This window comes from Vigna unguiculata, chromosome 10 (genome assembly GCF_037176805.1).
Source record: "Vigna unguiculata cultivar grain cowpea cultivar isolate G323 ecotype 2 chromosome 10, ASM3717680v1, whole genome shotgun sequence".
Taxonomy (NCBI): domain Eukaryota; kingdom Viridiplantae; phylum Streptophyta; class Magnoliopsida; order Fabales; family Fabaceae; genus Vigna; species Vigna unguiculata.
In genome coordinates, this window is record NC_140801.1 from 37,023,072 (window position 1) to 37,036,626 (window position 13,555).

The 13,555-nt window shown below is 45.4% G+C and overlaps 3 protein-coding genes across 3 annotated transcripts; 2 read left to right on the forward strand and 1 right to left on the reverse strand.

Moving 5' to 3' along the window:
* Positions 1 to 1,626: 1,626 nt before the first annotated feature.
* On the reverse strand, positions 1,627 to 2,796 carry LOC114167310 (germin-like protein subfamily 1 member 20). The gene is made up of 2 exons (XM_028052363.2): positions 2,613 to 2,796; positions 1,627 to 2,298 (listed from the first exon to the last, which is right to left on the reverse strand). The coding sequence occupies exons 1-2, from the start codon at positions 2,725 to 2,727 to the stop codon at positions 1,751 to 1,753; spliced, it is 663 nt and encodes a 220-aa protein (XP_027908164.2). The 5' UTR covers positions 2,728 to 2,796; the 3' UTR covers positions 1,627 to 1,750.
* Positions 2,797 to 5,778: 2,982 nt separating this feature from the next.
* On the forward strand, positions 5,779 to 7,684 carry LOC146882491 (uncharacterized). Its single transcript, XM_085667427.1, has 2 exons — positions 5,779 to 7,614; positions 7,670 to 7,684. The coding sequence occupies exons 1-2, from the start codon at positions 5,779 to 5,781 to the stop codon at positions 7,682 to 7,684; spliced, it is 1,851 nt and encodes a 616-aa protein (XP_085523553.1).
* A 1,574-nt stretch (positions 7,685 to 9,258) lies between these two features.
* On the forward strand, positions 9,259 to 10,860 carry LOC146882492 (uncharacterized). The gene has a single exon (XM_085667428.1). It carries the CDS (start codon positions 9,259 to 9,261, stop codon positions 10,858 to 10,860), a length of 1,602 nt encoding a protein of 533 aa, XP_085523554.1.
* The last annotated feature ends 2,695 nt before the right edge of the window (positions 10,861 to 13,555 follow it).

Genomic DNA, 13,555 nt, shown 5'->3' on the forward strand with positions numbered 1-13,555 from the left:
ACCAGCGTTAACTAAGATTGTATTTTTTATAAAGTCAGTTGTAGAAAATTTTCAATCAAAATTAAAATAAGAACTTAAAAAAAAATAAAAACCAACAAAGTTGTAAAAATAACCCTTCTTTTATTAAAATTAATTTTAAAAGTAACCCTAACCGATCTCAATCTAAATAACTATGTTCAATATCAATAATTTGACTGATAATAATCAAGAAACATCTTTGTTAATAGTAGTAAAAATAGTCTTAATAAACTTATGGCAAAAATTTGTCAGCAACCTAGATTGATTAGGAAAAGCATCCACGTTAATATTTTTACTTGTTAACAATGATTTCTTACTTAAATTTTTTTTTTTTTATCTTTAGTAGTAATAAAAATATTTTACCTAAAAATGATCCATTAAATTTAAACTGTCTTATCAAATAAAATATCGAAAAAAATAAAATATTTTTTAACATAAAGTTAATTCAAACTTGATATATTTAAATATGTTAAAAACTATGAAATTGGTATACGAAGAACATTACCTCTCTTATTCCAGCATGTATTTCCAATGTTAGAACGTTCATCGACCATCTTAGTTTCCGTCGACCACCTCTATTATTGTAACATTTTTCTTTATTTGAGGCATATCCTTTTTTCAATTCGCAATTGTTTGTTTGTTTTTATTTATTTCATTTTATTTTCTTTCTTTTCTTCTATCTTTATCTATTGCACAAAATTATAACGCTAATATTTGTGCCATCATTAGCATCAAATATACGATGTTTTTAAAGTAATAGCAAATGCACTTTGAAAGTAAAAGTTATTATCTAAAGTAAAAGCTATACACACTTCCATATGGTGTTAACAAATTGGAATATTTTTTTCTTGATATAAAAATACAAGGTTTTAATATGTTCCCGGCCGTAATATAATTATGTAAATTATATTAAATAGGAATGTCAAAATAGATTCTGAGTCAATTTAATTCACCATGCATTTAATTCAGGTTGAATTGGAAAAAAATTCAATTATTTACTATTTTTAATTTTGTAAGTTGATAATTTGATTTTTTTTTTAAATACTGATAAATAATATTTGAATAGCTTATAAATTTAATTTATTTATTATATAGGTGGACATTTTAGTTTTTCACTGGTATCTATATTACATAAATATATGAACACAATGATTATAATACTATAAATAAATAATTGAGTTAATATAGTTAGATTATACTCCAATAAATATATAAAATAAGTAAAAGAAAATCTTTAAGTGAGTCAACTTACTAACTCATTAATCTATGTTAAGTTAAACTGGGTTACAAAATTTTTTACTTTCTAAAAAGTGAGTGATTGAATTGATTCATTTTTATCAAATCCATGATGAGTTAACTCGTACAAGTAGGTTAATTCACTTTAACATCCCTAACCAAAAAGCACTGAACAATATAATTCCGTTCAAATAGTATTATCAAGAAAGTATTTAGGAAAACATCGACAAACCGAACTTAATCAATCACATGTTATCTTAAAAACTCTAATATTGGATCCAAGCACATCTCTTGTAAGAATATGTTGTTTCATTAGATTGACAAACATTGGAAGAAACAAATCAAACTACAACAAAAAACAATACTTAGGTATAACAATCAACATGCATTTCATTTATTATATTAGTAATTATCTGGAGTCCTATTGCATAGGGATTACAGAAATAAGAAATTCATTATAGTTGTAGAATAAGAAATGATGGACCATGTTGCCTGACTAGTCCTTGCCGTACCATGATTTTCTTTGAAGATCTTCAATTACTTTGTTATCCACTTGAAGAGCTCTGGCAAGAACCTCAACAGAAATAGGTGGAACAGCTTTAAACAAAGCATTTGCAACTATAACAGTTCCTGGATTTTGACTGCTAAGACCAGCAATAGCAACTGCATTGCCATATCCAATGTTGAGTTGGAAGTGAACGAGACCAATCGGGAAGACAAAGACATCACCCTTGTTCAACACTTTGGTGAAAAGACGATTTCCATCTTGATTCGAGGTTACAAATCCAACATAAAGTGTTCCCTCAAGAACTATAAGGATCTCTGTGCCACGAGGGTGGGTGTGGGGAGGGTTTAAACCCTTTGGTGCAAAATCTATGCGAGCCAAAGAAATGCCCAATGTGTTTAGTCCAGGTAGTTGATCAACAGCCACGGGAGTAACCTGTGCATTCAATGGGTTGTCGGTGTTCCCAGGTTCCACGTGTAGGAAGAAATCTTCCGCTTTCACAGTCTTAGGGTCTTTGCAAAATTTTCCATTCACAAACACTACAAATTATAAAGCATTGGTTAATATAATTTGAATAATATTTTGAAAAATGCATGGATATGAAAAAGGTATTATAACACCTAGTATAAACTTAAAAAGATAATACAAACAAAATTTTAATAAAGTTTGACAAACTACATTTTTAGGTAAAAAAGGTACTACTTTATTTCTATATTTTGATTAAAAAATAAAAATTAATCTATTTAATTCTATTTATAGAAAGTTTGTCAAGTCTGTAAAAAAATATTGTCAACAAATAATTTTTCTAAAAAGAAATATAATTCGTGTAGATAAAATAAAGATTTCTTCGTACCACCATCGGGTTCCTTGAGTGCCACACAAAAGTCTTGGAGGGGACTAGGGTCATAGGCAGACACAAGTGAGGAAGTGAGAGCCAAGACAGCAACAAGCAAGTAAACACCTTTCATTTTTTTTTTCCTTATGGTATACTCAAACGATTCTTCTGCTATGTAATGTTGTGAGAAGTGAGTTTTTGATTCATTTGGAGATCGGTATTTATAAGGATGAATCATTAATTTCTTTTCAGATTGTATTAACCGCAATTAATTTTTTATTTAATGACGAAACATTCCTTAACAACTACGTACGTGCTTGATCAAAGAGTAGAATAAGGAGATGCACCATGTGAAAAAGAAAACGCAAGTGTTTCGGTGTTACCTAATCACCTGGCTTTGCTTCTTATACTTATTCCAGTAATATTATTTTACGAAGGGATTGTCGTTAACTTAATCAAAGTGCAGTTTAGACTTTGTCTCAATATAGTATATTGATGTGACAATAGTTTAAATGGGTTGAATACGAAAATTTTTGTGAGGGACTGGGTCATACTTATCAATCGACCAATGTATATTGATCACGGCTAAACCTTCTGGGTCATACATAGAGACCATTTTTGATGCTGCTGTCAACAACTTCAGAAAATTACTACTAAAGCATTTCAATAGCAGAAGAGTGTTTGAAGATGTACATGATCTTCAAATCATCCACAAAATAAATTGGCCAAGTGAAAACCTTTTTTCCTTGGACTATGTCTCGCAAAACTTGACTTTGAACCATATTTCCCTATCATGAACCTAAAAGTGAATGATGAATAAATAAGTAAATATAAAATGATAAATTAACAACATTGACAATACTACGTATCTTTGAAATCATAATATTGGGAAATCCAAAGTAATCCTAGACTTTATTTCTCTTTGAGAGATTTTTGGATTCACTCCTTCTAGAAATTGTTCAAAGATTCTAATATTTATACACAATATTATGTTAATTATTATATACACACTACAAAAAAAAATAATTTTTATCAGGAGTTATTTTTTACATTTTCAGGGGTTTTAACCCTAACTAAAGGAATTATCTATGATTTGTTTTTTTCCTAGAAAACCAACGTCATTAACAGATTCCCCGTGATTTTGACTAACCTCTAGTAAAGTTGTACTTACTCGCGGTTTTGAAACATCTGGTGTTTACCGGCAGTTTGGAACCCCTAGTATTTATCAAGGGTTTGGAAACCTTAGTATTTACTAGCAGTTTTGGAACCCATGGTATTAACCGACAGTTTTAGAACCATGTTATTCACCAGCCGTGTTGAAATGCCTGTTATTTACTGGTCGACGATTCTAGAATCCTTGGTACTTGGCAAGGTTTTGCAAACCTCTACTAGTTATTTTAAACCCTTTATAATCTTTGACATTAATGAAAGCCCATTTTGAGTGTTTTTTACTCCAGTAATACGATTCATTATTTATTGATGTTTTTACTTATGTTCAAATTCCCTTAATTTTATTTGTAACACTTTTTTAATGCATATAATTCCTTAAACATATGATATAAAAAACAAAAAATTTGACATTTTGACATTTGTTTATAACTAGATATAACATTCATAAAAATAAGTAACATTGTTTATAAGTTCAAGGTAAATAATAAGTTTAAATGTTCAAACTAGTTAAAATATTGCAATATTTTAGTTCTTATAGTTTCAAAGTCAAACATAATGAAAGTTTAATAAGATTTTTCAACTATCAATCTTGATCTGAATCATTTGTTTCTTCATAAGAAATACTCCCTTAATCAGATACCTAATATAAAAAATAATCATAACTAGTACCATTCTTTAGAATATAAAATATATATTTTAATATACTAAACATTAAAATATTACCGATGTGAATGAAACACAGGAAAGTCATGAGGCAATTCTCCTTAATAGTTTTCTACAAAGAAACTCATCATTGTTTTCATTTCATTGACTTGTAATATTAATGAAGAAACCTATTTTAGAACATAACTGTACAGTATGCCCAATCGGTCAGTCGGCATACTGACCCTCAAGGTCTCACGGGTAAACGAACAACCGTGCCATAAAATTAAAGGACCAGCGGGCGAACGAATAACAGAAAGCTGCACACCATCGGTCAAACGGTTAGATAGGTAAATCACGACTTAACCATACTCAAGGGCCCATCGGTCCATCGGTGAAGCGGCAGCGATGGACCTTCTGACCTCAAGGGTCCATCGGTCCATCGGTGAAGCAGCAGCGATGGACCTTCTGACCTCAAGGGCCCATCGGTCCATCGGTAAAGCAGCAGCGATGGACCTCCTGACCTCAAGGGTCCATCGGTCCATCGGTGAAGCAGCAGCGATGGACCTCCTGACCTCAAGGGTCCATCGGTCCATCGGTAAAGCAGCAGCGATGGACCTCCTGACCTCAAGGGTCCATCGGTCCATCGGTGAAGCAGCAGCGATGGACCTCCTGACCTCAAGGGTCCATCGGTCCATCGGTGAAGCAGCAGCGATGGACCTCCTGATCTCAAGGGTCCATCGGTCCATCGGTGAAGCAGCAGCGATGGACCTCCTGATCTCAAGGGTCCATCGGTCCATCGATAAAACGGCAGCGATGGACCTCCTAACCTTTAATGCCAATCGGTTCATCGTTAGGACACCAGTGATGGTCGATCGGCCAAACACATCGATATCTTGTCAATGCCATCAACCCAATCAGGCAACCATCGGTCGCACGGTTATATTACTCAAGTTATTAATTATCGGTTAAACGGGTCACTAATCTTCATTAAGGTTTCATTGGGCCGTGATTAAGGAACCTTAATCACAGGCCCATATCCAAAGCTATAAATAGGGCCCAAAGGTAGGTTGGTAAGGACATTAATTACGCATTTATTATAACTGATTTCCGATAAACCGACCGGTCCCCTTTCTAACTTAAGCATCGGAGTACTTTAGACAGGTACCCCGATCGTCATCCCAACCGATCGAACTGAGGAGTGGATTTCGTTGAAGTTACTGTGAAGGAGAAAGGCAACGTCAAGTTTAGAGATTCTCGTAGTAGGCTCTTGGTCCCTACACCCCGAAACATTTTGGCGCCCACCGTGGGGCCGAGCGGTCTCCTTTGAGAATTTACCCATATGGTGACCACGAGGAACAGAAACAGCAACATGGACGGAGGAAGGTTAGCAGATGATCAAGCGGATACTAGGGAGATGATACGTTTGATGCAACAAAGGATGGATGAGATGCAGAGGAACTATGAAGCACAGGTGCAGATTTTACGAGAGGAGAACGCCATCTTAAGGCGGAAGGAGGACGGAGTCCCTTCGACGCCGACCGTACCCGATCCGAACAGGTTGAGTCGAGTACAGCAGCATCGGGACGCCGAGCGGGTGGAGAGCCGTCTCCCACTTACGGGGAATGAGCAATCACAACCAGCTCGGGTTGAAAGGACGCAAGGCTCAGGGGGAAACCCATCACACACGGTGGCGGAAAGTTCAGGAGCGAACAACGGGGCCCGGCCGTCACGGCAGCCGATACCCGTGTCGGGGTCCTCCCCCTTCACCTCATATATCTTAGAAACACCGCTGCCGGAGAAATGGAAAATGCCGATCTTTGACAAGTACGACGGCACGACCGATCCGGACAACCACTTGCGGGTTTTCATGCATCAGATGATGTTTCATGCTGTCAGCGACCCCATCTGGTGCCGAGTTTTCTCAACATCGCTGACCGGGGAGGCCTTGGAGTGGTTCTCTGAATTACCGACCGGCTGCATCGACTCGTTCGCTTCTCTGAAAGCAAGGTTCAGCACACAATTCGCGCCCCTGAAACCGGCCATTCTGACGGTCGACAATCTGGTCAACATCCGACAGGAGGACGGGGAATCACTGAGGAGCTACCTCGATCGGTATAATCGTATGTCGGTCAAGATAAAAGGTCTCAGCGACGAGATCGCGCGGCACCACTTCTCTTACGGACTCCAGCCAGGGGTCTTTGCGGACAAGATAAGCCGCAAGAAGCCGCAGACAATGGAGGAGATGAGGGAACGCGCGGCTAAGTTTATACAGATGGAAGACATGCAGGAGTTTCGGGTAAAGAAGAGGGAGAAGGAAGATGCTGCGCTCCCTAAGCCAGTTGTCCCTAGACCGAGCAAACCTACAACTCGACCCACCGAGCGGAAACTACCAAAGTTCACAACTTATACCCCTCTGGCGGTCCCCCGAGCCAAAATACTGCAGGAAGCCTTTAGCGCTGATTCGCTCCCAGCGATCAGGAAGAAACCTCCACCACCCGATGCCGACGGGAGCAAACATTGCCAGTATCATCGGACCATCGGGCATACAACAGAGGAGTGCCACACGCTCCGCGACAAAATAGAAGAGCTCATTCGACAGGGACACTTGAAGAAATACATCCGGCAAGATCGCCCCCAGCGGAGTCCAGTGATGAACCGAAGCCCGAGAAGAAGAAACCCCCCAACCCGATCGGAGAAGAGAAGGGAGCCCGAGCGCGAGAAACATGGGAGAGCACCGTCCCGATCACATCGAAGCCCGAGGAGAAGCCGTAGTCGCAGCCAAGAAAGACCCCTGAGGGGTTACATCAACACCATCTCTGGTGGCTTCGCCGGAGGGGGATCAAGCTCCGCAGCCCGAAAGAAGCACGTTCGGGCATTGAAGTCGGTCCACCTTGTTGAGAAGAAGATCCGGTCGATGCCTCCCATCACTTTCACGAACGACGACTTCAAGGCGCCCGATCCCGATCACGACGACCCGATGGTCATCTCGCTAGAGGTGGCCGAGTATGGGATCGGGAAGGTGTTGGTCGATCAGGGAAGCTCTGTCAACATCTTATATTGGAAGACTTTTCAGAGGATGAACCTCTCCGAGGACCTGATCGTGCCATACAACGAGCAGATAGTCGGCTTCTCGGGCGAACGGGTGGACACAAGAGGATACGTGGATCTCCGCACCAGGATCGGCTCACGGAAAGACGGTCGGGAGGTAAGAGTTAGATTCCTGTTAGTTGAAGCTAACACCTCCTACAATGTGTTGCTAGGGAGGCCCTGTTTGAACGCTTTCGGAGCGATCGTGTCTACCCTTCACCTAGCCATGAAGTTCCCGTCGGACAGGGGAACTATATGCACGGTACATGCAGATCAACAGGTCGCCAGGCAATGCTACGCTGCAGGGTTGAGGATCAGGCCTCACAGCCGACCGCGTAAACAACATCGGTCGGAGGTGGCGATGACGGACCTGGATCCCCGAACGAACACAGAGGATCGGCTACAGCCGGAAGGAGAGACCAAGGAGATCCCCATCGGCAGCCAGCCCGGACAACTCACGAAGATAGGGGGAGCCCTGAGTGCGGAAGAGGAAGAACTTATCGGCGCTGTGATCCAAGAAAACAGGGACCTGTTCGCCTGGTCGAGCGCTGACATGCCGGGCGTCCATCCAGACGTGATGTCCCACAAGCTCGCTATCTTCCGGGAAGCTCGGCCAGTCGCCCAGAAGAAAAGAAAGATGGGAGAAGAAAGGCGGAAGGCGGTCGAGGAGGAAGTAAAAAAGCTAGAAGGAGCCGGCTTTATCAGCGAAATCAAGTACACGACATGGCTAGCCAACGTAGTCATGGTGAAGAAGTCGAGCGGGAAGTGGAGGATGTGTACTGACTTCACTGATCTGAACAAAGCTTGCCCAAAGGACGCGTATCCCTTGCCTAGCATCGATCGGCTGGTAGATGGGGCCTCGGGGCACAACTTCCTCAGCTTTTTGGACGCCTATTCAGGGTATAACCAGATCCCCATGTATGGTCCGGACCGATCAAAAACGGCATTCATCACAGACCGGGCAAACTTCTGCTACGAGGTTATGCCGTTCGGTCTGAAGAACGCGGGGGCTACCTATCAGAGGTTGATGGACCGGGTCTTCCGGGGGCAGATCGGTCGGTCCATGGAGGTCTATGTGGACGATATGGTCGTAAAGTCGCAGACTGCTGAAGACCACGCCCGCGACCTCGGCGAAGTCTTCCGCCAGGTGCGAAAGTATAACATGCGTCTTAACCCCGAGAAATGCGTCTTCGGCGTGCCGGCAGGAAAATTTCTAGGTTTCATGCTGACCGCCCGAGGCATAGAAGCGAACCCGGACAAGTGCACTGCTATCGTGGAGATGAGGAGCCCTAAGAATTTGAAGGAGATTCAGCGTCTGATGGGGCGGCTGACCTCTCTGGCGCGCTTTCTGCCCAGGCTGACAGAGAAGGTCAAGCCGATCCTGAAGATCATGAAGAAGCAAACCGCAGAGAAGTGGAATGACCAGTGCGAGGCAGCTTTTCAGCAGATAAAGGAAATGATCAGCACTCCCCCAATCATGAGCTGACCGGTGGAAGGGCTGCCCCTGCAATTATACCTATCGGTCTCAGACGACGCGATCAGTGCAGCCCTGGTACAAGAAGCCCCGGAGCAGCGGCCCGTTTACTTCATTAGTCGAGTTCTACAGGGCGCGGAGACGAGGTATCAGTTAATAGAGAAGATAGCTTTGGCGTTGTTGACGGCTTCTCGACGGCTACGCCAGTACTTCCAGAGTCACCAGGTGGTCGTACGAACCGACCATCCAATAGCCAAGATACTCCGAAAGCCTGACTTGGCCGGAAGGATGATCGCCTGGTCGGTTGAGCTGTCTGAGTTCGGTCTCAAGTACGAACCCAGAGGATCGGTCAAAGGGCAGCATCTGGCCGACTTCACAGCCGAACTCCACGGATCGGTCACTCCGTCCGACCAAACGTGGGTACTCTACGTTGACGGGTCGTCAGACAAACGAAGTGCGGGGGCAGGAATTGTTATTGAAGGACCGAACGGTCTCTCAGTAGAGCACTCCTTGCAGTTTCAGTTTAAAGCCTCAAATAACCAGGCAGAGTATGAAGCGCTGATCGCCGGATTAACACTAGCAAAAGACTTAGGCGCAATGAAGCTGAGGTGTAACACCGACTCTAAGCTGGTGGTCGGGCAAGTGAAGGGAGAATATCAGGTTAAGGATGATCTACTGCTCCAGTACTATCACAAGACTATCGAAACCATGAAGGGGTTCGAGGAGGTGACAATCCAACACATCCCCCGAGCGGAGAACGCCCGAGCCGACAGGCTGTCGAAGCTGGCAGACGGAAAAGAGAAGGGTCAGTTGAAGACAATTATCAGGCAGACCCTGGTGAGACCTTCGGTGGGAGAATGCGCCGCGGTAGAGCGATCGGCTGATTGGACTACCGAGATGCGAGAGCTCTTAAGGAGGTACGAGGCTGGGGAAGAAATCAGACCGACGGAGAGAAGGCGAGCGCTCCGGTTCGTGATCATCGGAGACGATCTATACAAGAGAGGATTCACAGCGCCACTCTTGAAATGCCTCGCAGCAGACGAAGCAGAATACGTCATGAATGAGGTCCATAACGGTATCTGCGGGATGCATACCGGACGGAGAACGATGAAAGCCCGGATACTCCGAGCGGGTTACTTTTGGCCGACCATGGAACAAGATTGCGAAGCTGTGGTGCGCAAGTGCGCAGGATGCCAAGCCCACGGAAACGACATGAAGAAGGCTCCGACCGAGTTACACAGTTTGACAGCCCCGTGGCCGTTCGCTCAATGGGGGATGGACATCGTCGGACCTTTCCTAGTCGGCCGAGCGCAGAAGAAGTTCATACTCGTAGCAGTCGACTACTTCACTAAGTGGGTCGAGGCAGAAGCTCTGGCCAATATCACCGCTCGGCAGGTCCATTCCTTCGTCTGGCGCAATATCATATGCCGCTTCGGTCTTCCGCATACGATCATCACGGACAACGGTCGTCAGTTCATCGATAAAAAGCTGAAGGACTTCTACAAGCAGGTAGGGATAAGGCATGTTACTAGCTCGGTCGAGCATCCCCAAACTAACGGCCAGGCTGAGGCCATGAACAAGGTGATAGTGGCCGAGCTGAAGAAGAGATTGGGAGAAGCCAAAGGAGCATGGGTCGACGAGCTGCCGCAAGTCCTGTGGGCCTACCGATGCACGCCACACGGGACGACCGGAGAATCCCCTTTCAACCTGACATACGGAACAGACGCCATGCTGCCGGTCGAGGTTGGAGAGCCGACCCTTCGGCGGGAGATGCAAGACCTCGAAGTAAATTGTGGAAGGCTACGCGAGGAATTGGACTGGGTGACCGAACGAAGAGAGCGAGCAACCGTTCGGACTGAAGCATGTAAGAGAATGGTGGCCAGGAGGTAAAACGCGAAGGTCAGACCGAGAAGTTTTGTCAAAGGAGATTTGGTTTGGAGAAAAACCAACGACGCGCGAAAGAAGTCGACACAGGGAAAACTAGCACCAAATTGGGAGGGCCCGTTCCGCGTGACTGAAAGCTTGCAGAACGGAGCCTATCGGTTGGAGCACCTGAGCGGGAAGGAAATACCCAACACGTGGAACGCGTCACACCTCAAGATGTATTACAGTTAATTATGAATAAAATGAGCGTTTCGTGCAACTTTATCTAACTGCACGGCCGATGGGGCTCCCTACGGGACCCAAACAAAGCCTGACCGATCGAGGCAGGGACTTCCAAGAGGAAGTCCCACTCCGTCAGCACCGATCCTAGCGATCCAAACAAAGCCTGACCGATCGAGGCAGGGATTTCCAAGAGGAAGTCCCGCTCCGTCAGCACCGATCCTAGCGATCCAAACAAAGCCTGACCGAATGATGCAGGGACTTCCAAGAGGTAGTCCCGCTCGGTTAGCACCGATCCATGCGATCAATTTACCCCACGGGTAAACAAGCGACGCGAGCTGTCTTGATAAACCAGGTATAACACCAACGATCTAAAAGAATAATTGAACGCGCAAAAACCCACAGTGCATGACTTAGCGCAAGAAAGTAAAATTAACAAGTTAAGCAGTTACAAAGTCGATCGCCCATAATAAGAAACGACAAAAGTATGGCCGATCGCCAACGTTAAGAAATAACGATAAGGGCAAGGCCGGCCGCCATCGCAAAGCAGTATAAATGTGTGAAAGCGTGAAGGATGCAACGAATGAAATAAACGAAGGCTAGCAAATTTACATAAGTGTTTGTCAAAAAATAACCTAATAACCGAGCGAACGCGATCAATCCAACGGTCGATCGGGTTCGATCGGTTATATCAAAATATACATGCAAAAATAAAGAAAATTTTATGCTGGAGGATCGTTGGCTTCATCTAACCGGTCGAAGACCCGCTCCACCTTCCCATCGACCACTCCCATATGCACATCGAATCGGTCGGGGTCGCATTTATAATAGAAGGCCGCCAGATCAACGGCCCTCTGGAAACCCAACTCATACTGAGCAAAAACTTGCTCATCGGCCACCTCCAGCTCCTCCTCAAGCTCCTTGACCTTCTTCTGCATGTCTGAAGCTGAACCGACGGCGCCCAGGTGCTCCAGAGATAGATCATCAAAACGGCGCTGGAGCTTGCGCAGTTCGTCGGCGGCTTCAACTGCTTTGACCTGCTCCGCCTTGGCCCGATCGTCAGCAGCCTTGACCCGATCGTCAGCAGCTTTCAGCAGCCCAGCACACTTGGCATGCTCAGCCTTAATGCCGTTAAGCCGATCAAACTGGGTCTTCAGATCGGCTGCGGACGCTTTCACCTCTGTCAGCTCAGCCTTTGCCGCCGCCAGCTCCTTCTCCAAGTCCCCAATCCTGCTCCGCTCGGGACGAGGAAACTTAGAGCATAAAGCAGCCAACCGGAGGGAGAGTTCCCCAGCGGTCCGAAGGGCGTCCTCCTCGGTTGCATCCTTCAAAGCTTCAGTTATTCGAGGTCCCAATTGGAGGATGACCTCTTTGTCCAGATCGGCACCGCCACCGAGGAAAGTGTCGGCCAAAGACAATGATTCCCCGTGCTTTTGTTTCTTGAACGGGGGGACGACCGGGGGGTCTTGTCTTCTGGACTTTTTGCCTTTGTCCCCGGCAACAGCGGCGGTACCAGAACTCGGCCGCTTCATGACTATGCGAGGCCGTGAGACCGTGCCAGAAGTGCCCGCGGAAGCGACGGTAGGAGCATCCTCACCGGTCGGAGGGGCGGCTGGAACGGTTGAGAGTGGAACCACTTCCTCAGCGGTATCTCTCCCCCGGCGTCGAGCCTTGGCACGAGCGGCGAACTCAGCGTTGGCAGCGGGCGTTCGAGCCATAATATCTGCAAAACGACAAAACAATTAAGTTAAACTGCGACCAAAATAGACGATCGGCAATATCAGAACAACTAACCATAAACCGCCCCCGATAGGTCGGGGGAGCGGATGCATTGGATCAGCGGCCGCGGGTGGATCTTGTCGGGTAGGGTCTTAAGGACTGCCAGGTCAGCCCGCTCGGCCGGCGTCATCAGGTCTTCAGACCAGGCATCGGTGGGAGGAGGGAAAGCCGTCCAGTAGAGGGGGAATTTAGGGCGATCCTGCTCGTCGAAGAAGTGCTTCCTTCCCTTGCTAGTAATCGCCACTTTAAAGAACCCGTTCTTGAAACCTTTGTACGACGCGAGGTAAAGAGTGAATAGGCTCTTGTTCGCCCCCAAGAACGAGACCCAACCCTTGGACGCCGTCGGTCGGGTCTTATAGAAATGGAGAAACAAAGGCATGGTGGGTGTGAGACCGGCCGCCCGACAAAGAACGTCAAATGCCTGCATGGACGCCCAGGCGTTCGGGTGAATTTGCGTCGGCGCACACTGAATCTGGCGAAGGACGGCCATCTGCCAATCGGCAAATGGAACGCTCAAACGTAGATCTTGGAAGAGACAGGCGTACATGTAGAAGAAGTCCAGCTTCGCCTCCCCCTTCCCATGGCATACTCTCTCATTACCGGCGCAGATCTTAACCCGAAGTTGCCGATCCTCCACCTCCTCGCTAAAGATTCTTGTCCGCTCGACCAGATCCCCTATGTCGTTTCCCCAACGAAATCTGGT